The following is a 25,483-nucleotide window of genomic DNA, read 5'->3' on the forward strand; positions in this document are numbered from 1 at the left end:
CGATGTCAAGTACGCGATAAACATGTTTGTCATGATCACCTTTAAAATCTCCTCGAATCGCTTATACCTCGTGTATTTGATTTCCAAATGTGTTTCTGCATTCAAGTATTAATATTCCGCCACCTGTTACCATATTTGCTTTCACTCGTTTCCCGGCAATATTTCACATTTCTCGAGTGATTCACGAACAAACCCACATCCAAACTCAGTTGATACTCGTTATAGGAGGTTTTCAACCCCAATTCATCTCCGATGGTCGTTAATGGTACGTGTCATAGTATTTTGTTTGCATGATTAGGCGGCAGGAAATTGAAGTACTTATACGCTATTTCCGTGGCTATACCCAGCATCACACACATCCCAGCTTCACATCAAAAGTTATCAAAAGTTAAAGTTCTGGTCTTCGATCATACATAGTAATTATGCCTGTCGGATTTCAAATCCTTGAATTTTTAAATAGTCTTCGCAATATCTCTCCAATAGCGAATAATGCGGAAGAAGTTGCACAAACTATGTATGCTACTCACACCAAAATTCATACGCTTCTTTCTGAGTATTGTGAATTCCGGGGAAATATGCCCTACCATCACTTTATTGACTTTAAGAACCAATGTGCTCGTTATGAATTTGTTGGACCTCAATCTGATTGGCGATCACCCCTTTCTTTGGTTTTGGAGGGCAGGTATTTGTCACAAGATAGTACTTTCGATATTATGGGATTACCCCTTCGAGAGTAAGTAACAAGTTCTCATTTACATTTCAAAATTTCACAATTGGTTGATCAACGCCTTTGTAATTGCAGCGTTCTAGAAAATGGCGTAGGCAGCGGTTGTAGGTTCTATTTCATGTTTTTTGTTATTGAAATGAATAACCAAGTTTCGCTCGTGTTCTAGTATCCACGATCCTTTTAGGTTCTGAGTTTCACAATGAACCTGCTAGTCGTGCTAATCACAATTTGATCTCGATTGTATGGCATGCGGAAATCGAGCACCAAAAGCGTGGCCTTTCTCACATCAATTTTGTGTTCGCTTACTCGGTGCCTGCATCGTCTCTTCCCGTCTGACATCAAGATCCAACTTGGACTTACTTGCGGCATTTTGAATTATTTGTAAGAACAATGTTGGAATTTCTGGTGCATTTAGACTTAAGATCTGGGCTGTAGACTTAATCCCGCGTTCATGTTGCAAATAAGCCAATTTTAACAGTTATTCTTGTTGTGATCATGAGTTGTTCAAGTTAGAGCAGTATCACACTTTCTCTTTGAGTTGATAACCCTTCCTGTCAAAGCTGATCAAATAAAAAACCACATTGGAAATTAAATTGCAAAAGAAATTCTTTGAGCACGTTCTAGAAATTCGAGAAAACAAGATTTAGTCTCGTGCACAGCTTAAACATGCAGCATAGAGATTTATAGTTTGCTTAGTTTGAAATCAATTTCTTGTTCATAACATTTGACCACTTCTTTTTTATACAACTCCCATTCTTGAGGCGTTTTCCCTTCTCTCATCTTCAATAAGCCTTCAATGCGATTCAGCAGGGACTCGTTGATCTGGAGTGAACACCCAAATCTTGTGATGGGTGAATACTTGGGAGCGATAGAGATATGACCCTCTTCATATGTAGTTGAAGCAGAAGTGTGGTGATTTTCGTCTGATGCCCAAATACTTTCCACAACACCGTCGCAAAGATCCAAAGCCAACTCGACATGATATTCATCAAGGATGAAGTACGTTCCGGTCGTATAACCCAGATAGTCTGATGTTTCATCGCAATGAAGTAGGCCTGTAATACGATTTATGCGAGTGAAGATACCGTAGGTGTAAGCGCTAACATCACGATCATTGTGTGGATTATTGTTGAATCCATCTCTTGTTACCACGACGCTCGATGCGAAAATATTCGCATTTGGTGACTTCGACCAGTCTATATCGGCAAATGATGGGATCTCGTGTTTGATGGCCAAATCTCTGTTTGATTTAAAAGCATGCATGCACAGCGTAGACATCCATTCCGCTAGTGTTTCGTTGATCAAGGCCAAATCAAGCATTCTTTCTTGATCTTCAAAGATCAGTTCTTTATTTTTCCCAGTCTTTGCATTCAAAGCAGTGACTCCTGCGGAATGTCCATATCGAATGTCAGGTCGTCGTTCACCCACTGGCAGAATCTTTAGCAAATGTACTCAACCCATTTTACGGCCTTTGTCTGAGCCTGGTCGAAATCCCGCAGATCTCATCTCGCCCCAGTCTTTCAAGCCTTGAACCGAACTATTAATCTCAACCTTCCCTCGTGCTAATGTATGTTGGTACAAAGTTTGAACAACAAACTCCATTTCTTCTTTTTTTTCGCCGTTCATTTTGCCGAAAGGTATGAATCGGTTTACTTGTAGGATTTTCCAAGTATCCGCGTCTAGCAACACAGAATTACCAAAACTGATTCTCAGGCGAGGTTTTTTAGGGAGAGTCTTTCGGTCGTGTTTTTTCAAGAAATATAAGCGTGAGTCTGCAGGTATACCAAGACGTTTACTGAGTTCAGCACGTAGCGATTTGAAAGCAGTTGCTCGGGCATCATTCCTGTGAGGGTGATTTCCAAGTTCCTGCTTCAGTTTAAGCTTGGCTTTGAGATGTCCCCGATTTTTGTCACGTGTCTTGTTGTATTTTGAACTACTGGTTGATCGTTTCTTCTTTGCTTTGGTCTTTGTTTTGGGATTGATTCTGGATTAAAGCGGTGTAAAACGAATTTTAGAACATATGTAAATTTCACTGCCTTGAGCCCATCTTATTAACTTTCCGAGACCGTATTCGTAATTTGAAGTTGAAACAAACATCTTACATAGTCGTATTCCTCTCGATCACCGGAGACTGTAACACTTAAATGCAAAAGGCAAGGAGGCCAGGCGTTAACACACTGCCAAATTTGACATCATAAGGAGAAAAGGAGAAAATGCGAAGGGAATTTGATTTGAATGAATATTGTTCAACACCGAGAGTGTGACTAAAATCACTTTCCAAGACTACGGTTCCGTCCCACCTTTGGAAACTGGATCCTGTTATCTCGGTAAGTGATCTCTGACATGTTCTCGGTATTGACACATTATTCACCCAGATGATTATAATTTATGTTTTGTGAACAGACAAATGAGCTGGATACTTACTTGCAATTCAAAGCGATTTGCTATTGTGATCTTCGAGAGCGTGATTAATTTCAACCAAGTATTGGCTTCTATTAAAACTTTCACAATCAAGTAGTAGATAATTGATTATCAGTTTATGTTATCTGGCAGACAACCTGCACAATCGTTCAATCTTCGTAGAGTAGTAAACAACAAGGTAGTAGACTACGGTCTCGTCCCACATTTGGAAATTGAGTCCTGTTATCTTTGACTGTTGATGTTTACCAAACTATGGATTTGACACGACATGCATATGAAAGGTGAAAAATAAAAGATTGAAACAAATGACAATTCCCAAACGTACTTGGTTTAAAATTTGAGGTCCTTATTCGTGGGTTCAAGCAAGAGATACCGCCAAGCAAGTATATCAATCAAGGTATTGATTCGAAAAGTTGATTTCGCCGGTGTTGTGAAATCAATGAAACAACGAATATTATGTCGCGGTGGTATTTACCCGCTGACCGCTACACAAGGAAGCAAGTAAATAAGCCCAAATCAAATCTCGAAGAATTGTAAAATGAAGTCAAGGAACGTACCCAATTGAAAATTTGGTATTCGGATTCTAGATCGCTAAAACAGAAAACAATTGAAGTATCAATTCAAAAGAAGAAAAAATTATGGATTCAATGAAGGAACGCGCTTGAATTTAGGGTCTAGTTTCAGGCAATTTCAAGTTTTTTCAATGCTGTATTTAAGTATTTTTTCAATTTCCTACTGTCCACATGTCTCATGTATGTTACTTAAAGCACAACTAATTATTTTGGCCTCGCTCGGGTTTTTGACAATTCACGGGAATAATCAATAGTCTTGGGATTCCAAACATTATCAAAATTATTCTCAACACCTTCTATGCAACGACACATTACATAATACAACCATAAGCTTGTGACCTTGACTTACAATTTTGAGAATCATTATTGTTGTTGTGCAATATCAAAAGCTAACGAAAGTTAATTTCCGAGGAATTTACCCGAGATGATCATTCTTCATCATGGTAAAATCATCTCAAGAACCATCCCGCATTATTAAATTAATACTAATCATAAAGGATCCTCAATTGGAAGTCCAATTTTCAGACCACAAAACTCAGTGTTGGAATGTTCACCATAAGGATATCAAAAGTTGTCTCAATGTTGATTTAAAATTCAAGTGCACTCAGAGTTCCCAAAAATTGGCACGTTTGTGAAATTACATTGTTGGCTCTGCATATATTGAAATTGATGCCCAGGACAATAACAGGAGAACAGAGTTGTACTTCCAAACATACGTCACAAAAGAAAAAAGTTAAGATGATTTCATTTGTAGTAATTTTAGGAAATAATTTTTGGGGATTTCACACTATCTTCAATATCTATCACAATTCGGTTTATGGAAATCAAGGGAATTGTATTCCGGAAGAAGTATATTTCATCATTGCCCCGATGATTGATTCATGCCGTAGAGCAAGAAATCAAAACATGATCATGATGATCTTCAATTTAAATTCAGTTGGTCAAGTCAAGGGTAGTGCTACTTGAGGTTCTTCTCGCGGGGCGGGCTCGAGGTCTTTTGTTACCAGCGACGACCGCTGGGCGCTTCTTTTTGCTAGGTACCTTGCTGAGAGCTATTTCAGATTCGCTACCTGAGGCCGACTCCGACATCGATGCGGTGGGGTGTTCCGCTGGTCTTGGTTGAGGATCATTAGCAGGCTCAGTAGCAATCATTGGTGATTTGAATGGTGCGGTGACGGGCTTTGGAGTAAACCTTGCGTACACTATCAGTCAGCAAAGTATGCAGTTTTTAGTTCACCAAATAACGGATGAATTTATTTACTTTTTTGGTTTCGGGCGACCTGATCCATTTTGAACGCCTTCGGCCTTAACGGCTTTGTGTTCGAATTCCGTGCCGTCCCGATGACCCGAGGTCGTTGACACTCTGTTGGCCTGTTTCCAGCGCATATTAAGTATCCCGAAATAAAGCGAAGGCATAAAAACTTACAATTACAATATAGCAACGAGTTTCTTCGTTGTAATCTTTGAGATAGCCATGGAAGATGGCCTCACGACCAAGCTTGAGAATTCTCGGAATACCCGAAAGGTATTTATATGGGCGCACACAATACTCGACGTAGAATATTGGCGCAGGCTTAATCTTGAGAAAGATCACTAAAGCGTTAATTGCAGGGATAGCAAAGTGAAATTGGTGTTTGTTGATAGACTTACGGATGGATGGTAATTGGTATGCTCGACAGTAACAACAGTTGTTTTTGGATCTTCGGCCTCATTCTTGTCTCGCAAGTTCTTGCAACATTCCTCCACCACGTAGCTTAGTTTTGCCACAACTCCAATACCAGTAATGCCGACGGTGTTCATGATTTCACCTTTAAATTCATTGGCAGGACCAATAAGAGCATGATCCGCTCCTTCAAAGTAGAAGGAATCCTTTTCGGTTTCAACAGTGTTAGTCGGAAAAAACAGACCACGAAGAAAGTATATTTGTTTGTCTTCTAGTCCAGATGAAGGGGAAGAATACCCAATTGCTCTGATTTCGTACCGAGTTGCTTCATCACGGTCAGCCCCACCGCAATTGATAAATACAATATAACTACGATAGCCGGATTTCGTTCCAAGGTCGGAAGGGACCTATTTCAAAAAAAACAGTTAACGCAAGTCTAAAAATACGTTCCAGATTTGGGGAAAGTTTTTACTTTGCCTTCAATTTCAAAATTGCCCGAGAAATAAACACCATGACCGGTTGGTTTGCTGAAGTCATCTCTCGGCATGTTTAGGTCGTGGACTAAGATCATGACGTATTAAATAAATAGATGGTAGTTGGAGTCAGAGTTTGAAGCGTAAGGGAAAAAACAGAAAGCAAAAATTGATTTGTGAGATGTGATTAAGGGCAACATAGGAAAATGTGCAAATGCACCTAGGAAAACTTGCAGGCCTTTTAGCCTGGACTTTGCAATTCTCGAAAAGGTTCGATTGATGTGCTTTGGATTGCAGGATCAACGCATCAGTCCAAATGCAAGGGTTTATATATTCTTTACATACATTTCAATATAGTAGGACCGCTTTCGACAATGCGGAAATCTAACTTTATTACGCAGTTCCCCTAAGTTTGTTGATTTTGATTTGATACACAATCTTCGAGCTCTCGAATGGTTACCTCGTGATCATTCATCACAGCTAACAAATGAAACCGATAAACGAATTTCTCTATGGAAATTTATGAGCCGACGCTAGGGTGATATGAACCAATCCGAAATTCATGGTTTTCCTGGGTTATTTGAGATAAGGATATGTTACTGGCCTGGAAGGTTTTCAAGGGTGATTGGATGTTGAAAAAAGGGAACCGAGATTTTCACCCGATAGACAGAATAATGATGTAATAACTGACAAATGCTTATCACAGGCTATTTGATTCAAGAATTCAAAAACAATGTAAGTACCATACCAAGGGAATGTTATTGACAGTGAGGCAACGGTCGCAGATGACTAACCAAATTTGAAGCCAATCTCGGAAACCGCTTGAAACAAAGTTAATAAGACTATTATGTAGGTAAACGTGAAGAATTCAAGCGAGTGAAACATGATTGTGCATCGAGCTTGGGATCAGTTTGGGGCATTGATTACCAATTTACGAATTGTATTGCAGGTAATGCCTTGAGATGCTTAATATTTTCAAATGAATTGTTGTTACCTAGCCTGAACACGTGATGAAGCCAGGTATGTAGACAATTACCTTGAGGGCGGCATTGGAACCAGGTGCGTCAATCTCTATTGGCAGTGTTTAATCGCCAAGTTTATCGGCACCTTCGCCGAGTTTTGGTATTTACGCGGTGATGGGCTCTACGATGAGATTGAGCAAATCAAAGCTCGTAATTCAACAACCACGTGCCATGCACCAAATCAGTTGATCTTCGTTTTACTACAATTGAAAGGAGCAAAACACACCTGGAGCGATTCCCAAGACAATGCTGTTCCCGCTTGAATATGAATTTTAACATATTGTCAATCAATTTGCCTTGCGCCTGGACTTGAGAGTTGCATATCTATGTTCTTGGCTATTGATTTCACACAAATACTTGAGGGCGATTGGCAATTCGGTCGAGTTAAATTGCGCAGTCTTTTTTGGAGCATGTCGATGAGATTATCAGTGATATGACATTGAGCTTGACGGGCTGAATGAGGATTCCGTTACTTACACACCAAGTTAATCTTAAGGCCTTTGAGCCCATGAAAGCGTTGGAGATGGTCTGAGCGGGACTTAGTGATTTTTGCTTGAGGTTCAAAGTATCATATAGAGGTGGTTTGTAATATGAGGATCACATAGTGGTCGAATTTCAATCTGGTGATGGATTTACATTGTGATGTGTTTGGGGCCAAGTTGTCCGGGAAATCCCAATTGGGAGCGTTGGGGCAGGAATCCACCGGAGCAACCCCTGTAGTATTTCAGGGTGGGTAGCTCCCCGGATCTGCATTGGCATATGGTCAAATTTTATTACAATTTCGCAATTGAGCGGGAGATGTGTTTCACACATCATACCTTAAAATCTGAGAGTGTGTAGCAATAGTGTGTCCTAATCAATATAAATAATGAAAGACGGAAAATACAAGACATGGCCAAAAGCGAACGTAAACATTTAATTTAATCACAAAAAATTTCCATACTAAGCTTTGACTAACTATGTCCCAAGTGTGAGTCGGTCGGGAAGAGTCTGCCAAATAAAGGACATTAATATAAGGATTTTTCGCTGTGAGAAGAAAAGTTTGGAACGTACTGCAAGTTGGTTTGTATTTAATTGAGGCATGAAGTGACAAATGATTCCAACCCTTGCAAATGAGTCAGCCAAATAGTCTTGTATGTGGTCACCTTCAACAGTCGTGAAAACAATATGTTGTAATTTTGGATGTTTTCGGAAAGTTGGAAGTTGATGTTCTTGTAGTATATTTCTCCAGTAGATACTTCCAGATCTATAAGAAGTGACTAAGACCTCGACAGTCTTGAGCATAGGCCAACGCAACCAATACAGATTCATTATTGGCGACTGGCAGTATTCGCTTCTCAACACCCGCAAATTCGGAAAGACGTGGCGACGGATGCCACACGGTACCAAGTTAGGAATGGATATGATGAATAATGTTTCCAGCGTATTGATGAGACCTAGAGCGATAGAGGCTGTTGAATTTGGGTTTGCTGCGGGGCAAAGCTCAAGACAGCTGATTGGCCTTTTTTCTTCGCGACAAATGTCTATGCAAGCTCGGTGATTGTTGAGGCTGCAAGATACGTAAAAATGAGATAAACGCGGAAGTGATCCTGGGCGTAGACGCATGGACGGCAATGATGAAAATTTGATGGCTAAGGACTGTAATGAAGGAGTGTTTTCTAAGAGGGTCTTGAGAGACATGAAATCGTTGACGTTGTGTGAAGATTGAGGTCCCAGGATCGCAAGCCTTTCGAGGTTTGTAACACTCTGTATTGCATGCAAAAGCACAGGCGAAAACCCAACAACCTCGATGAATCGTAGGTTTAGGTTTACCAAAGTCGCAGCCGACAATGAAATGATAGAAGCTGCGCTTTCAGGTAGGATTGAGAGGGGATAAGGCAATGTGCCGCATGTCGAAACAATACCAGGCACTGACATGGGCGACGGCATTGAATGCCAAACGTTGTCCAGGAAGAGGTTCCGCAGTTGGGGCGAGGTGGTGATCATTGAACGCCTCGTCCACGCGTCACCAAGGCTTGTGGTCATAGTGTCGCGAGCAAGATGCAAAGTGTGGAATACAAGGGGTATGACGGAAGTATTCCAGGTTCGGCTTAATAAACGTAGTTGAAGGACCTGACTCATGTGCTCGTGGCGTGGTGATCTTGTGTTTCCACTGTCGTTGGTGTCAGAAGGCATTAGTGGTAATTTGGATATAATTTGTTTGATAATTATATCTACAACCTCGACGGGTAAGTCTGTTGAGCAAGACATGGGCAAGGTAGATGGAGGTTCTGTGGCGGATTTGGACGTTGGTTACACAAGATGCCAGTTCAGAATGGATCAGAATGCAACTAAGCGAAAGTGATATTGTATGATTTATGTCTTGTGCAATCTTGCTTACATGTATTTGAGTGTTTTGACGCGCTTGATCGATAGTGATAACTTGCTAATGATGCGTGACTCGAGGAAAGATTGATACCCTTGATATCAAAGATAACGAGTGAAAAATGGGGTTGGTAGAGATGTACTATTTCAAAGGGGTTGGAACAAATAGCTTCGAATTGAAATGATTGGTAGTTGGGCCGGGCACGCGCAGATGCGGCTACGTGAATAAGAATTTTGTATAAGTGCGTATCGAGTCATTTATTGTATCGGTATTTGCACGATGCGATTCAATACCTAAGATCAAGTTGGGGAACAACGTCGCCGCCAGGATTGTCCGCGTAGATGTGGCGTTCAATGGAAACTTCTGCGTAAAGGGAATCGTGTCGTTGTTGAATGTGTCCCTGTTGTGAATATCAGAGTGTGGTAGGCGGAAACCTTTCTGAAAATATGTTGCTGGAAACGACGCTTGTTGGCTGATATTGATTAACTTGTAGTGGTGAATATCGTATGCGAGAGTGATAATCTTGAGTCGCTCCTTTTTCATAGATATAATTGATGTGAAAAGGAATGGACCACGAGAAGCTGTGACTGTTTTGCTTTGTGCGTAGCGAAAAGATTCCCCCAATTTCAATTCGGCTGCCGCGTGGAAATTGGGGTGAGGTTTCTAAAAAGAAATGGTTTCGTTGGCGAATTGGTTGAGCGTAAAATTTCCCCAGAAGTTTTCATAGATTTGGGTATTGTTATTGTTAAATGCCGGGCCCACGACCCAATTTTGTGGATCCGTGTCTGAGATGTTGAGTTTTTGAGTTGGTACCCGAAGTTTCGCAGGGAGCCAATCAACCATTTGGGGAGTTATTTATGAACTTCAGCGCAGGGATAACACCTTTGACTAATGTCAGCCTGAAGCCTAAGAGAATGTTTTCAAAACTAAATGTAATCATGTTTAAGTATAGACCGAATAGATGGATGGTGGGAGTTCTTTGGATGAAGTGAGCTCAATTTCGACTCATTGGCATCAGTACGGGCCAAATTCAACATTGGTGCCAATGGCCCAATCTCAAGAGGCTGATTCATAGTTTTGGATGGATGTAGATACAACACATCGCAAGGGCATAACAGAAAAACCAAATTACAAAAACTATTAAACGCAAAAGAATCACCAATTTGAAACAAATAAATTTAATTCACAAAAAGCAAGCAGACGGTTAGGAAAAATAGCAGTTTATCTAAAAGAGAACCGCAAGGACCCAAAGCTATGATAACTGTGTGTCCCCATGTTTGGGATTTAAAAAATCTCCAGGAAATCAAAAACAATCGCACTCTTCTTCCCTGAATCAATTAATGTGTTTGTGAACTTTGGAGTTTGTCTGGAAGTTTCTGGAGTAGTCGAAAGTGTCAATATAGGAATGGTTAGAAAGGTGAGAGAACAAACATCACGTACTGTGATCTGAGCTCGGGTCATTGGAGGCATAAAGTGGCATTTAATCCCGATTTCGGCGAATGCATCAATTAAGAATGAGTCTTCCATTTCGTGGGTTTCAGCAATTGTAAACACAATATGTTTCAGAGAAGGAGGTCTAGGAATAGTGGCCGGGTGGTTTGACTCCAACATATCCCGCCAATAAGTATTGCCAGAGATATACGTTGTAACCAGGACTTCAACCGTTTCGAGCATACGCCATTTCAGCCATCAAAGATGGAGTTTGGGTGAATGTGAATACTCGCATCGTAATGTCCTGAGAAGTGGAAAAACGCGATTACGAATTTGGTGGGGAACACAATCTGGGATAGAAATTATGAATAATGTTTCAAGGGTCGGCATGAGACCCAAAACAATGTCCGCTGTTGGGTCGGGGTTACCAGGTGGAAATAATTCCAAGCACTCGATTTGTCTCTCTCTTGCGCGGCAGATGTCGATTCCGGCGCGGCGATTTTTGTTGTCGCAAGATAAGTAGAAGTGTTTCAAATGTGGGAGGGAACCTCGTCGTAATTGCATCGATGGTAGCGCTCCGAACAGGATGGATAACGACTCAAGAGAAACCGTGCCTTCCAAAAGAGTTTTCAAAGAATGGTAGTCGTGCATCTTGTCTGGAGATTGAGATCCTATGATTTCCAGATTTTTAAGGTTGGAAACGCCGTGGATTGCATTTATAAGAACAGGTGAGACGCCGACAATCTCAACATATCGCAATTTTAAGCGAACTAACGAGGTAGCACACAGTGAAATGATTGATGCCGCAGTGTCAGGCAGGATCGAACAACCATACGGATAAGGAGCGCATGTCGAGACTACCCCAGGTAGCGACGTAGGAGCGGGCATTGAATACCAAATACCGTCGAGGTAAAGAGTTCGAAGCTGAGGGTAGCTCGGTGTGATAAATCGTCCCGTCCATGCGTTGGTCAAACCGTCGATCATAGGATTACGAGTCAGGCGTAAATTTTGAAACACAAGTGGAATAATGGTGTTGTTCCACGATTGACCGAATAATCGAAATTGAAGGAGCCGTCTGACAGAGTCGTGTCGCAGAGATTGAAAGTCTTCACTATTGGCGGAATTGGAAGGTACAACTGGGAGTTCCAAGATTACCTCCTTTAGAATCGAACGCACTATCTCGACTGGAAGATTGTTTGCAATAGCCATAGCGGGAGTCGAATTATGAACCAAATCCATTTTATGGTTGTTTAGGAATTGAGTCTTGCAGCAAGTAATACTATGAAAATCAAACTTTTTAATAAGGTAAGCGACTGTGGAAACGTATTCATGGACTGATCACGCACAATGAATAGATAGTCTTGGAGTTTTTGGATAAAGCCTTGACCGATTGTATGGAAACAGATCTGGGGACGAACAAAGAAAGCAGTAAATGAGGTAGAATTGGAGGTAATATAGTGGCGAACCAGAGCAACTGAATGTAAGAAACGCTAGCCAATTTGACACAAAAAACACAAACTTACATACACGGGAACTTTTAGACTTCCGGGGTTCACTCATCGCAGTGTGATTATCACTGAAGCGTTTGAAACTTTGCAAAGATAGGTTATCAGAAATTATCGCCACAAGGGTAATCCACGTTGGGTCGCTGAAACAATCAAAATACTCAGGTGGAATCGTGTAACTCATGTTTCGGAGGGTTGAGCATTTTCGCCGTGAAAGTTGTCCATGGAGATGGAGTATAGCAAGTCTGGACAGGAGATACCGTGTGGCATGCGTTTCGAAACGTTGAGCGTCGCGACCTGAAGAAGTAGCCGTAAAGACATCAAATCGAATTGAAACATGCCAAATGAGTCCGTATAATGCGAGTGCTAAAAGGAATGAGAAAGCAGATTGTCCGTAAAGTTTTGAGAGGATCGGTTTTGGGGAGACTTTGGGGAGATATCGAAGGCCCGGAACGATGTGCAAGCAATCAGGATTGTGAGACATGAATTACTAAGAGCAAGGAGAATTGGAAATTGGGCGTATTGGTAGGGGAAAGCAAGATTGGGGAAGGAGGCTGAAAGAAGCTTAGGGGGGAAAAAACATTGGGAATTGGGCCTTAAGATAGTGTAAGGGGGCTTAAGGGGTTTAATCTAGTTTCGCCGAGAAACATGGTCGTGCCTTTAGTTTTATGATATCAGATCAAATAGCATTAGAATGAGGAGAATTATTTTGAAAAACAATCAATCTGACTGAAACACCATTAAGAACCAGAAGGAGTATCAGAATATCCAGAAGAAGTGATAATGAATGGGTAATAATTAATGTTGAAGAATTTGAAGGGCTTTTGGATGCACATTTCTTTAGAAAATTCATTTTTGTGATTTGTCTTTACTAAAAAATTCATTGCTTTGAGTATTTAAATTTGAAGAATCATCTTTTGAATTCAATTGATGATCCTGATTGTCTATGAAATGATTCTCTGGAATTTCTCATAACAAATGATCAGTTTCAATTGATTAATGATATGAACCTTTTTTCATCTATAATCTCTTCATCAGAGCATGACTCTACACAATGTGATTGTTATAGCATTACTAACAGTACAAGAACTGATCCAGGTATGCATCAGTAATCTTCTGGATAGTTTTGATGTCATACACAGGAATTAACTTCTTGTACGCTGCAAAATTTCAAAAAGCAAAAAACATGTGGAATTGTGAGGAACCGAGGCGTTGAGTATTGAAGCAGGAGCATGAACATATGGGACTTATAACTTACTGTTGAAAAAAACCAAATCAGCTTCTTTGAAAGCTCTCAGACGCGACTTACGATTGGATGAATGATCGGGTCAAAATAGAATGTAGGTAGTTCAGGATCTTTGACTCAGATGAATAAAGTGTTGACTTTGTGATACTTTGGGAATATGAACACTTCGAGGTCTTGAATTATGAAGGTGAGGGAAAGCCACACAATATTTGGTCCGGATCTGTTGACGAATGATGACTTTGTTGATATTGTTAAATTCATTCCACTCGTCATCATACGATTCTGCATCATGATGCAGGGGTTTAAAACGTGCGCTATATTCAAATGAAATAACATTTCAGACCAATACAAAGAAGAATCAATGATAGCGAAGAGAGCCTGCCTCCAGGGATCGCCATGTTCATTGCCTTCACAGTAAAGAAAGCCTTTTGCTCGAAGAGATAAAAGTAATTATCCTCAATGAAATCACTGATCAAATTTCGACCGATCCGAGTAAGTGTGCTCATCATCCCCAAGTTCAATTGCCAAGATTTGTAACTCGTCCCGTTGACGTATTGAACACCTTTGTACTTCTTTGCTGGTGGTTTATGATCATGTAACCAATCAAAGACTGGAGTGTCTTCATCTTCATCTAGATACATCTGTATGGCTTCTGAAGGTTTGGTATCAAGGATGTTATCACCGTAATCGAGTGGTGGTTCTTTGTCATCGAAAGGAGGGAAACACATCCTGTTGAAATGTCTTCGATCGCGTTTCGCGTCTCATCAATAACCACATCAAAGCCCATTGAGCATGATAGACAGGTGGGATGAATTTTGGAACTACATTGACAAAAGTAATAGCACCTGTGATATGATAGATTGTCAGTACTTCACTGAAATTTGTAATCAGACAGAATTAGAATTGAGAGGAGAAGGAATCCAAGACGTTTGAATGAGACATCAATGGAAGATTGAACAGACCGGACTTGTTCCTGAGGCATTGTCATGTTTTTAATAGTTTCATAACTGCAAGAGGAACATATTCAAGGGCATCTAAATGAACTCTTTTGTCAATTCTAAACTTTCGATTTGAAAGATCACCACGATCTTTGATAATTTTTCGAACGTCTAAACACCAATCCAATCCAAAAAAATCAGTAGGATCATCCAGTTGGCAAATCGCAATCACTTTTATGGAACATATGTTCAGGTTACATCTCTTGTTCTCCAGTATCAATAAAACTGGTTTTGAGTTGTTTATCTGCATACTTTCGAGCTTGAAATTGAATCCACTTTTTCGATTTAGGATCTAATTGTTCTTTAGACATTGGCGCGGTTTCCTATTAAAAAGTGAGATGAAATGAAGTAAGAATGGATCATTTCAAATGGTTTAATTATAATACTAACCTGATATGAGACAGCAGGAAACGAAGCTAGATGTGGTGGAAGAGGTAGAGATTGATTGTTGGGAGGTGGTGGTGGCATATGTGAATTTGATGATGAAGCCATCTTGACTGATGATATGATAGTTTTGATGTTTCGATTGATTTGATTTGAGTTGTGAAGTTGAGACTGAGGTCATTGGAAATGATCGAGGTTAGATTGAAGAGAAAGTTGAGTTCTCCTTCTTTTCTCTTTCCACTGCCACTGCTGAGTCGTGACTGAATCGGATCTTCGCTTCAAAATCAAATGGTCAACAACCAAAACCATTCAGATTTATTTAATCTTGTCAAAAACTAATCGATCGATCAAACAAAACCTATTTTTCTTCTAAAGATTTGGAAACCAGTCTTGATATGGTTTGATATTCTGATCCATTAAAGAAATCAAATTCATTTTGATCTTCTTGATCTGATGATTCGAAAAGACTGGTTTCTTCTTGATTCACTTTGTTGTTCGGAATTGATAGGTCTTGTAATAAATCTAAAGATACCATTCTTTCCCTATAGTTTGTTTTGAGTCTTTCTGCTTGAGTTCTTGTTATTGAACTCGTTGGTTTTGATGGCTCAATCCCTTGCTTATCATCTTCAGGTATTCAAATCCGACTCGAGGATCCTATCAAATCTTTGTCTGGTCTTGATGTGTTCCATTGGTTGAGATAATTTGGAATTCCAGCTCGTTCCCTTAGGCTTGGCTTAAACTTCATTGAGTTTCTAGAGTTTGATTTGATTCCTATGATTTCATTTAAATCAAACCTAAAGAAAGGTTTTTGAAATCTTTTTCAGTTCCTTTTCATTTATGTTTTATAAGGCTTTGTTGGTCTTGTTTCCTCTATACCTAAAAAACATCAAGAAAGTTACAAATCAATTCAATGATTCACATTGCCAATTGAATGATCTCTTCCTACATGGAATAAGCAAATCTCATCCAATTCTAACATCAAGTACTAAATAAAGATTTAAAAAAGAGAAACATCAGATTTGGTTTCTTCACTCTCGGAATGATATTCATGCAAAGGAAAGGAATACTAACATGTGATGAATCTTCAATTCCTGCTACGTTGTGATATCAATGACATGAAATAACATAATATTTGAACAATTGGGAGAGTGAAGGGCACTCAGGATAAAAAAGTGAATGAGGTGAGAAGCAATTGAGAGGTAGGATTCACTTACAGGTACGTGGGCTAAGGGGGTAGGTAAGGGTGAAAAAAAGGGTTTAACCCAGGTTTTGCCCAAATTTTATTCAGTTTTGGGCGAACTGGGTTTGCTCTTAACTTGTATGATCTATCATGTGGAATCTCTTCCTATTCCGTCTTTCACAAGATTTTCATCACCTCCACTCCAATTTACACTTTATATCAATCAGACAGCATTGGTTTGAGCTTATTATGTACATTCTTATGCTTACGGCCATCACATTTAACTTCTATCAATCACCATTTGTGATATATCTTCCCCTCCCTCTTATGCAAACTTTTTATGTGATGCAGACACCCATTTGATCGAACTTGTGCAAACACACACTGCGCCAAATTGCAAATTTACCGTGGAGTTTAGAAAATTGCGTAGACATAGAAAATTATAGAGAAGCTGGCAAGGGTCAGAAAAATATGAAAAAATAATGGGAGGGCCCTTAGATGCATTCCGATTGTCTGGAATATTTTGTCATATTTTTAAAACCACAATGCATATAATACTACACAAAATATAATATATTCTGCGCAGAAAATATAAAAACCAACAAACAGTGATATTGAGCAGTCTTGGAGAGAGACAAAAATAAAAATAAAAATGCATATTGTGCCTATGGCTGAGACCTTGGATTTGAGTATTTTTTTGTATTTTTAGTGTGAGAATTGTTGATTGTACTAACAAAACACCTCCAGGATTGTTAGATTACAACCTGTAACAGACATTGGAGGGCATAATTTGAATTCAACAACCCCTTATATCTTTGTCAATTCTTGGTCAAACCACTTGATTTTTTGTTCATTGGAAAGCCAAACTCTGTGACTATATCTTTCATTGAGACACAAAACCTGCATCTAATCCCAAAGAATATCTATGTGGCTATATAGGAAATTATTTTGAAGACAAATAGGTTTTTTTGTAGCGGAGCTACAGATTTGATGCATTAACATAACATTCAAATGCATTTTATGGCTTCCTAATCAGCTAAATATCAAGTTTTTTGACCCAGAATTGCAAAAGATATGAGGGATATAGAATTCCAGATATCCCCTTGTCACCCCTTGGCCAAATTCCAATCCATGTTACAGGTTGTAATCTGAGAAACTTGGAGGTTTTCTGTTAGTACAATCAACAATCTGCACACTGAAAATACAAAAAAATACTCAAATCCAAGGTCTCAGCCATAGGAACAATATGCATATTTTTGTGTATTTTTGTCTCTCTCCAAGACTGCTCAATATCACTGTTTGTTGGTTTTTATATTTTCTGCCCAGAAGATATTATATTTTGTGTAGTATTATATGCATTGTGGTTTTAAAAATATGAAAAAATATGCCAGACAATCGGAATGCATCAAAGGGCCCTCCCATTCTTTTTTCATATTTTTCTGACCCTTGCCAGCTTCTCTATAATTTTCTATGTCTACGCAATTTTCTAAACTCCACGGTAAATTTGCAATTTGGCGCAGTGACATATTCATTTAATTTCCCACTTTTTCAAGTTGCATCTTACGTCATAATTATAAATCTTATTTCTCTACTTAACTCTCATCACATCTTGTCTGTATTGTTTGTAGCCCCATCCTATGCCTTTGCACACTGAGCCATGGAATCTCTCACTTTTAAGCTCTAATCCTCATCTCTTATCTGGGATAAGAGATGCAGGAGTGAGTATGAGTTTACTCAGTAAAGTGAGTATTATTGAGTATACTGAGTATTTTTGCCGATTTTTGGCCCTGTAAACCCCTACAAAGTGAGTATCAGTTGAGTATATACTCATACTCGGTACTCATTCCTGCATCCCTGCTTATCCCTCTCTTGATACACATATAACCTTTGTTTTATCCAAAGTGTATACCCTCCACCTGAACTTACTGTTACCCTTGCCTTATCTTTGAGGAGCTGTCATCAGCCAACTAAGGCTAATTTGTAGCCATAGAAGTGAGAATGCACACATTTCAAACTCACAGGTCATTGTTGGAATTTGAATGGTGAACACACATAGAACATGTTATGGTGCATGTTGATAAAATTCATGAAAAAATAGGCAAAAGACACTTAGGTTGATAAACCACCAATACTCTGGGTCTCAACCAATTTGATGCTCGGATGAAGAAGGTATGAGAGATTGACAATTAGTAGCTCTAGATAACTTAGACCAATCTTGAGATGATTTCATTTGGTGTTGATGAATAGAATCAAGATCAGGTGTGATTGAATGGAAAGAATATTCTTGTAAACTAAAATAAACTTTAGCCTTGATGTGAGTTGATAAGACAATCTGCCCCATGTTAGCCAATTAGCAGCAGACAATACCATGAGTATGATCATTCTTCCGATTCTTCAAGATACCGTCATGATTTCCATCTGTGAGCTACTAGCGTCTTTCAGGCTAGTGCAAGGGCACTCAAGGAAAACAATGAAAAAATATTGAGTAGTGTCATAAAGGAAATTCAACATTTTCAACAATTTGCTTATTTATTCTTATCTGTTGGTGCTGGGCAGGAACTATGTCATGCTCAAAACATGCTTGATTCTCCAGCAACTGAATAAGCAAATTGAATGCCTCAAATATATTCAGAAAGCAAAATATCTGATTGAGATGTAGTATGTAGTATCACTATTGTATGTGATGATATTGGCCCAGGAAGTTCACTCAATTGTAGGCTGGGAAATGTAAACCCCTTTTGGAACCCACAGATGTTTCAACATGGCTTTTGAAATAAAAGTCATAACATAATATTAATATGAGTCAAATTATATCACATGATGAAGAGCAAAAGGCTTGAAGAAATCAGGCTACCAATTGCAATAGTAGATGGTTAGTTGTTGAATGTCAAGTTTACAAACAAGCATTATTTACAAACCTTTCTTCAGCATCACGAGTTTGAAACTTGCATCAGTTCAAGCATCTCTTGTCATAGAATGCCTGTTACCTTTGGATATAATTATGGAAGAGGTTCTCAAGACCATTTTTTCTACCATCTGTTAAGAATAAATGATCAAAACCTGAATCTGAATAAGCAGGCCAATGGCACTTCATTGTTTCAATAAGCCTTTTGATCAAGTGAGCTCACTTGAACTACAAAGAATATGGCCACAATAGCAAGTCAATCAACTTCAATTGATCATTTTGATGCATAAGTGGAGAGATGTGCAAAACCCATGCAACCATTCTTAGTCTCCACCAACAGAGGCTTTACCTTGACTCATCATAAGATACTCACTTGATACTGTTAGAATCTTGAGGTTCATGAGTTGAGGAGGCAAGGTCTGAGTCCAAAAAGATCAATGGTCATTGGTATGAAGTGCTGTGATTCCAAAATTATTGAACAAAACAACAAATCATGATAAGTGAAATTTTTCACACAGGTAAGATTTTGAGAAATTGAGGGTAAAACAAAACAAAACATACCTCCGGATCACACAAGTTGAAATCGATGATCAAATGATTATTGCTTTGATGTTGAGTGATTTTGAAAAGCATTCAATCAAAAACCCAATTAACCATGAAAAGAAACAAAAGAACTCATAGTCAGTTTTCTCCAACATCAACATTATAAATGGTTGAAAAAGTTGAAAGGAGATGTACCAATTTAATCCCAAGAGTTCAATTCAGTGAACTTGGGAAAGATATTAGTTATTTATTTGATTGAAGCATCACCTGAAGAAAAAAAGCGAACTTTCCAATGGGTTTCTTTCGCCGTGAAACTGACTGATTGATCAATCTGATGGAATTTCAGGTCAAAGAAGATCAAAAAATAACTCTTGGATAGTTCTGTCATGAAGTGATTGAAGAGCAGACATGATGAATGAATGAAGTTTACATCACTACCTACGGTCGCAGTCTGATCGCTTGCCACCACCATTCTTCAACTTCAGCCCATTTTTTGAACGCTTGTTGGGTCGTACCAAGATTGCACTATGCTTCCACCTGTACATTGTCAGCAAACATCAAAAGGATTATGAATAAGCTTTGATGATGTTTTCAGGGCATTCACAATATCGAAGAAAAGAGTGGATCGATCCGTCTTAGCGAGGATGGACATGGTAAAGGGAAGATAGGAGATATATAAGAACAATAATGAGGATGCAAAGCGGAAGAAAGAAGAAAAAGATTACAAGCATGTGCCGGTTCGATCGATAGGATCTGGATGTTGTATAATAACAAACTAACATAATCACCCTGTGAATGAGACACGCATGATAAGAGTAACGGTGAGGGTAGATGATTTGAATGAAGTTTGATGAGGTTATGTAGTAGCGGAGTACGACAGTTGCATCGTTTGGATTATAAAATACCTTGCATGAGCGTAACTGAGAAGATGGTCGCACGTTCGCGGATGATACAGTAAGGTCAGAGGTATGTAAGTTGAGTTGGTCCAATGTTTCCTGGTGTAATTGTGCGTCAAACCCAGTTGTGATCTGTTCTAGTTGAGTTTGGTATGTGTTTGCATAGGCAGTGAGGTTGGGAAATTATTTGTCTGAATTGAAAGTCTCTTGTGAGATCTGAGGAGGTTGAAGATTACCAGGTTGAGATCGTACGGTTTGAAGGAAAGCTTCAGCTTTGGCAGCGATGATAAAAGTGTTACCTTCGACTTCTTGAACATGCTGTTAAAGTTGTGTGTCTTGATAATGTCTGCCCAGTGGGTAGTTTTGAAGCAATATAGTTTGTAGCAGTTTGATTGATTGAAGGGGCAGCCATCTGCGCGACTTGCATCGCTCAGTCCTCCACACTTCAATATGTGGGCTGATACTTGTGTGGTGAAGTAACTAACATTGATCTATACTTCGGAATTGGAAACCCTTAATCAAATTTCATAAGGAACTTGATGGTGTTTTAAAATCAATAACCTGATTGATTTTCCTTAGAAATAATTAGTTGACTGCATGCCGATCAAGATAAACAATATAAAGAGAAACAATCCCGTATTTTTAGTGTATATCACTACAAGAAATATAATGTTTTCTGGGCAGAAAATTAAATTATTGATACACAAAAATATTGAGAGGCCAGGAGAAGGGCAACAAATAAATAAAAATATGCATCTTGTTCCCTGCGGTGAGAGCTTCACTCTCCATATTTTTCCGTATTTTTACAGTCCATATTGATAAGTGTACTAACAATAAACCTTCACAATCATCCAATTACAACCTGTAACAAGCACTGAAATTTGGCTCATTAGTGTTTAGAGACACTTTTGATTTCTGAAAATACTCATAACTTTTTCAATTCCGGTCCAAAACGCTCGATTTTGGGTGCATTGGTAAGCTGGAATTGTCCTCCACATAGTTCATAAGAGGACCACACAGCATGCTGGTCTGCTAAAAAAGATATCATCTTTTTTATACATTTGTACATACAGATCCATAGAATGATTGTCATACTAGCTACATAGTTCTTAATCTTATGAAAGTTCGAGGGGAAGAGTTCAGCTTTCTAATGCACTTAAAATCGAGTGTTTTGATGCAGATTTGACAAAGTTATAGGCGTTTTCAGAAATCAAAAGTTTCTCTAAACACTAATGAGCCAAATTTCAGTGCTTGTTACAGGTTGTAATTGGATGATTATGAAGGTTTATTGTTAGTACACTGATCTAGGACGGACTGTGAAAAGATGGAAAAATATGGAGAGTGAAGCTCTCACCGCAGGGACAAGATTGCATATTTTTATTTATTTTTTGCCCTTCTCCTGGCCTCTCAATATTTTTGTGTATCAATAATTTAATTTTCTGCCCAGAAAATATTATATTTTGTGTAGTGTATTATCATCCTCTATGCAATCAACTAATAACACAAAATAACCCAGTAAAAAGCTTACTTTGAATTACATAAAACACCAAGATCAAGGACAAAAACCATAACATTTGAAGATCAAAAAATCAATTGATGTTGCATTTGGACTGATTGATTTGCCTCAAATTGATTGATCGTGAGTGAGTGAAGGCTTGGAGGAATGAAAGGCAAGGAAAAATAGGTTCCCTAAATATAAAATTCAAACATTGGATTCAGATCCAGGAAGAATATCGATGGGGAGCTTGATTTTGATTAGGGAGAAAGGTACTTATGATCAAGTAAAAGGATTAATTTTGATTCAGTGAGCAGATTGATTTGGATCGAGCAGAACATCTGATTTGGATCGAATTGAAAAGTTGATTTGGATCTAGCAAATATTGTGATTTTGGTTGAGTAAGAAGATTGGTTTGGATCCGGCGCTTCAGGGAGGAATGTGGCTATGAATCTGATTCTTATTTGATGTTCCAGGCTTTGATGATTGTGAGTTTTGATGATAAGGAGATTGACAAAGTTGAAGGGAGATACATATATCAGGATTTGCATTAGATCCATCAATAAGAAGATTTGTGTGAGGCACATACATATTGGGAGCGATGTTGGGTGCTTCAGGAAAGTTGCCTAGGTGTGGATTGACTTGCAAAGTTGGATTGGCAGATGGGGTGAAAAGAGGCAAAGCAGCCACCAGATGACTGCAAATTTGAATGCAGGAACCACAAATGAACCTCAAAATGGTTTCTGACACATGTGCAAAACTGGGAAATTGCACTAATGGTGGATTTTGTCGAGTTTTGTTTGAATTGCTTGTTTGCCTTTAATATGAATGATGATATGAATGATCTTGGTGGTGTGGAAATCAAAATGTCAAAAGGGTTCAATCTTCAATCTTACAAAACATCTACAATTTACATCTCTTTCAAGGACTACACCTGAGACTTCCTGGATTATTCAAAGATCTTTTTTATCTGGTTACATTCAATATCAAGACATATATTAATTTCTATGTTCTAAATTACAAACAAACAAAAAATCTTCATAAGAGGAAACATATAGAGAACATACTCACTATTGGAATCATCCTTTCACTATGGCACATTCACTCCCAATCAGATGATTAGTAATATTCATTTCAATCAATTATTGTTTCTATTATTTGATTCCAACTCAAAATAAATTTGAAGATATATATATCAAACATAGATAACATAACTACAAGAAAGCTTTAAATAATACAACAAGTTGCATTAAATAAACACCTAAAGTACAGGTCAAAATCGAAATTAACAAGACATATACATAAGAGGTTCGATTTTGGGGATCTAAAAGCCCATACAATTGATAAAGAGGGTAGTGTACAGTCAGTTCAAATGATATGATTATAGATTGATTGAAGAGTGTCCACCTCTTGGCATGCAAGATCAAAAGAAGCCTCAAAATCGAAAATGTTGTGATAGTCTAAAATCTGAGATAAAGGATTGATGAGAGATTTTGAAGTTGGTAGTTAGAAAGGGGTTGGGATCGATTTGAATGGAGTCACAGTTCTTAGAGAATGAAGAGAAGACTTACCAAGGTTCATACCTTCATCAAAGATCAAAATCGAAATTGGATAGAGCATGATGAAGATGTTATTGATAGGGGGATCGATTTTGGGGTGCAGAACCTATAATGAAGTAGTTATAGATTGGAATCAGAGCTGGAGATCGAAATATAAGAAGAGATACATATGAGAAGAAGATACGTACATAGACATTAAACAACTTTGAGAATGATCGGTCGGGGTAAAGAACAGGTTGGGGTTGAGATAGCTGAGATGTGAATGATCGAGTTGGGGTTTGGGATCGAGGAAATGTATAAAGAGGGCTTCACTTGAGAGGAGGGGAAAGAGGAATGAATCCATCAATCAATCTATAGAACAATTTGTGTGTTTGTGTGTTTTGTGTCCTTCAGTGTGTGTTTTTTGTGTGTGTGCGTTATAATAAAGTGTTATCGAGTGCTTTTGTGTTAGTGTCATGTTCACGTTGTGTATTTGAAGTTCAAGTCCTAAAGGTTATTGAATAAGAGTATTAGTTTTTTTGAGTCAGTAGTAGAACTTCTTTGATAACAGAGACAAAGAAGACTGATCCTAGCTTGAGTTTGATTGTTATCAAGTGTTTTGTTGTCTCTTCTGTCTTTCTTTTTTTGCTGAGCTCGGTGATTGAAGTGTATAGTCTTAAAACTTTGTTAGAGTCTTATTATTATTATTATTATTACATTCATTACCTAAAAATCGAAATTTGGCCCCGAGTCCGAGTACTCAATCCTCCGGATAAGACCCCGCCGTCAATAAAACCCTTTCCCCCTCTTTACTATCATAATTACACTTTGTGTGATTTACATCAAGTTTTGCCAAACCTGCCTCTTGATCCAAGTCAAGGCCAGGTCGAGTCAGGTTCGGGAATTTATTCCAGTCCTGTACAGCTGTGTTACACCAGCGTAACATTCAACAATCAACCGCAGTTCACATATCCTTGCATTACCACCTTGTGTAGGGTGGTGTGTAGTATTGTTAGACTCCGCCAAACGCTGCACATCCAACCGTGTGGTGTAAATTAGGTTTTGGGAAAACTTAAAAAGACAAGAAGTGAAAAGTAGAGAAGCCTCATCTTAAAACTCGAAATCATTTTTGAAGGACGAGGGCAGCTTTGCAGCACCTGTAGTTTCATCCGCTCTCACAAGTGGTGATTCTTCCCCTCTCCGGCTCAGCCTACGCTACACTGCGTAGGAGTTCTACAGTGGTTCTTTCAAAAATCTAATCATCTCCTGTAATGATCTATTTCTCTTTGCAAACATGTCTTTGCTTTAAAGAAATGGAGTTAGATCCAACTCGATGTCAGGTGGAAAAGTGGAAAATTGGAAACTGGTAAAGAAACATTACAGAATCAAATGTAGAACAAGAGTTCCATGAATTAAATTGCTCTAATTCAGTAAAACAAAGTTGATGAGTCAAATTAATTTTGTATTCGATATGTTCTTAGTGCTTATTGATCAAGTTTTCTAACATGAAGTCCTGGGAGCTTGGTAATTGTTCCATCAGCATACCTCACTTTACTGAGAATTCCTCTCACTATCTTGTACCAAGAGGAAAAAATGGATCAATTATGTAATATACCATAAACTTGACTGAGGATAGACATCATGGTACATTGATTACCTTTTTTAGTGCACTGTTTATTTGAGTATTTGACTTGTCATAGTCAAGATATAGTTATATGAAGAAAGACCAAGGAATCAAACCACTGGACATGACATGTTTTAGTTTGATATACCTTTGACAATAAACTTTGAGGATTTATAAATAATCTTCAATGAAGCTGGTATGTACTATCAAAACCCTTACCTTTTTTTGTAGAAAAAAATGCAGGTTTAGACCCAGACTCATGCCGGCTTGAGTCTTGGAGTTTTTGATAACATACTGGACATCTGTTTGTTGTAGGTTTACTACTCAGATTGAATTATGTGGTCATACGCCTCAGACCTGATTGTCTGAAGATACAAAATTAAACCCAACCAACTCCTTACCAACAATATTGTTCCTTGTATCCTTTTCATCCCATCCCACTTTTTTCTTGAATCTGATCAGCCAAACTGAATGCTACTTGGACAGTTTTTTTCT

The 25,483-nt window shown here is 38.6% G+C and overlaps 8 protein-coding genes across 8 annotated transcripts; 1 reads left to right on the forward strand and 7 right to left on the reverse strand.

The window, feature by feature from the left end:
- Positions 1–252: 252 nt before the first annotated feature.
- On the forward strand, positions 253–1,063 carry MELLADRAFT_104631 (uncharacterized protein; the record flags this gene model as incomplete). The annotated part of the gene is made up of 5 exons (XM_007407707.1): positions 253–265; positions 299–416; positions 461–733; positions 803–831; positions 894–1,063. The coding sequence occupies 5 exons, from the start codon at positions 253–255 to the stop codon at positions 1,061–1,063; spliced, it is 603 nt and encodes a 200-aa protein (XP_007407769.1).
- Positions 1,064–1,408: 345 nt separating this feature from the next.
- MELLADRAFT_84333 (uncharacterized protein) lies at positions 1,409–2,353 on the reverse strand (the record flags this gene model as incomplete). Its single annotated transcript, XM_007407870.1, has 2 exons — positions 1,409–2,112; positions 2,185–2,353. 2 exons carry the CDS (start codon positions 2,351–2,353, stop codon positions 1,409–1,411), a joined length of 873 nt encoding a protein of 290 aa, XP_007407932.1.
- A 1,979-nt stretch (positions 2,354–4,332) lies between these two features.
- MELLADRAFT_77253 (uncharacterized protein) lies at positions 4,333–5,714 on the reverse strand (the record flags this gene model as incomplete). The annotated part of the gene is made up of 5 exons (XM_007407869.1): positions 4,333–4,912; positions 4,982–5,091; positions 5,147–5,299; positions 5,371–5,570; positions 5,702–5,714. 5 exons carry the CDS (start codon positions 5,712–5,714, stop codon positions 4,654–4,656), a joined length of 735 nt encoding a protein of 244 aa, XP_007407931.1.
- Positions 5,715–7,835: 2,121 nt separating this feature from the next.
- On the reverse strand, positions 7,836–8,903 carry MELLADRAFT_104633 (uncharacterized protein; the record flags this gene model as incomplete). Its single annotated transcript, XM_007407868.1, has 2 exons — positions 7,836–7,868; positions 7,932–8,903. 2 exons carry the CDS (start codon positions 8,901–8,903, stop codon positions 7,836–7,838), a joined length of 1,005 nt encoding a protein of 334 aa, XP_007407930.1.
- A 1,677-nt stretch (positions 8,904–10,580) lies between these two features.
- Positions 10,581–12,663, reverse strand: MELLADRAFT_104634 (uncharacterized protein; the record flags this gene model as incomplete). Its single annotated transcript, XM_007407867.1, has 6 exons — positions 10,581–10,619; positions 10,684–10,763; positions 10,906–10,978; positions 11,077–11,987; positions 12,021–12,080; positions 12,198–12,663. The coding sequence occupies 6 exons, from the start codon at positions 12,661–12,663 to the stop codon at positions 10,581–10,583; spliced, it is 1,629 nt and encodes a 542-aa protein (XP_007407929.1).
- Positions 12,664–13,528: 865 nt separating this feature from the next.
- MELLADRAFT_84336 (uncharacterized protein) lies at positions 13,529–14,915 on the reverse strand (the record flags this gene model as incomplete). Its single annotated transcript, XM_007407866.1, has 6 exons — positions 13,529–13,707; positions 13,769–14,185; positions 14,388–14,391; positions 14,434–14,594; positions 14,650–14,746; positions 14,814–14,915. The coding sequence occupies 6 exons, from the start codon at positions 14,913–14,915 to the stop codon at positions 13,529–13,531; spliced, it is 960 nt and encodes a 319-aa protein (XP_007407928.1).
- An 8,162-nt stretch (positions 14,916–23,077) lies between these two features.
- Positions 23,078–24,012, reverse strand: MELLADRAFT_55481 (uncharacterized protein; the record flags this gene model as incomplete). The annotated part of the gene is made up of 3 exons (XM_007407865.1): positions 23,078–23,293; positions 23,398–23,491; positions 23,574–24,012. 2 exons carry the CDS (start codon positions 23,726–23,728, stop codon positions 23,422–23,424), a joined length of 225 nt encoding a protein of 74 aa, XP_007407927.1.
- A 112-nt stretch (positions 24,013–24,124) lies between these two features.
- Positions 24,125–24,310, reverse strand: MELLADRAFT_84337 (uncharacterized protein; the record flags this gene model as incomplete). The annotated part of the gene is made up of 1 exon (XM_007407864.1): positions 24,125–24,310. One exon carries the CDS (start codon positions 24,308–24,310, stop codon positions 24,125–24,127), a length of 186 nt encoding a protein of 61 aa, XP_007407926.1.
- Between the last annotated feature and the right edge of the window lie 1,173 nt (positions 24,311–25,483).

Source organism: Melampsora larici-populina (assembly GCF_000204055.1).
Source record: "Melampsora larici-populina 98AG31 unplaced genomic scaffold MELLAscaffold_10, whole genome shotgun sequence".
NCBI lineage: Eukaryota > Fungi > Basidiomycota > Pucciniomycetes > Pucciniales > Melampsoraceae > Melampsora > Melampsora laricis-populina.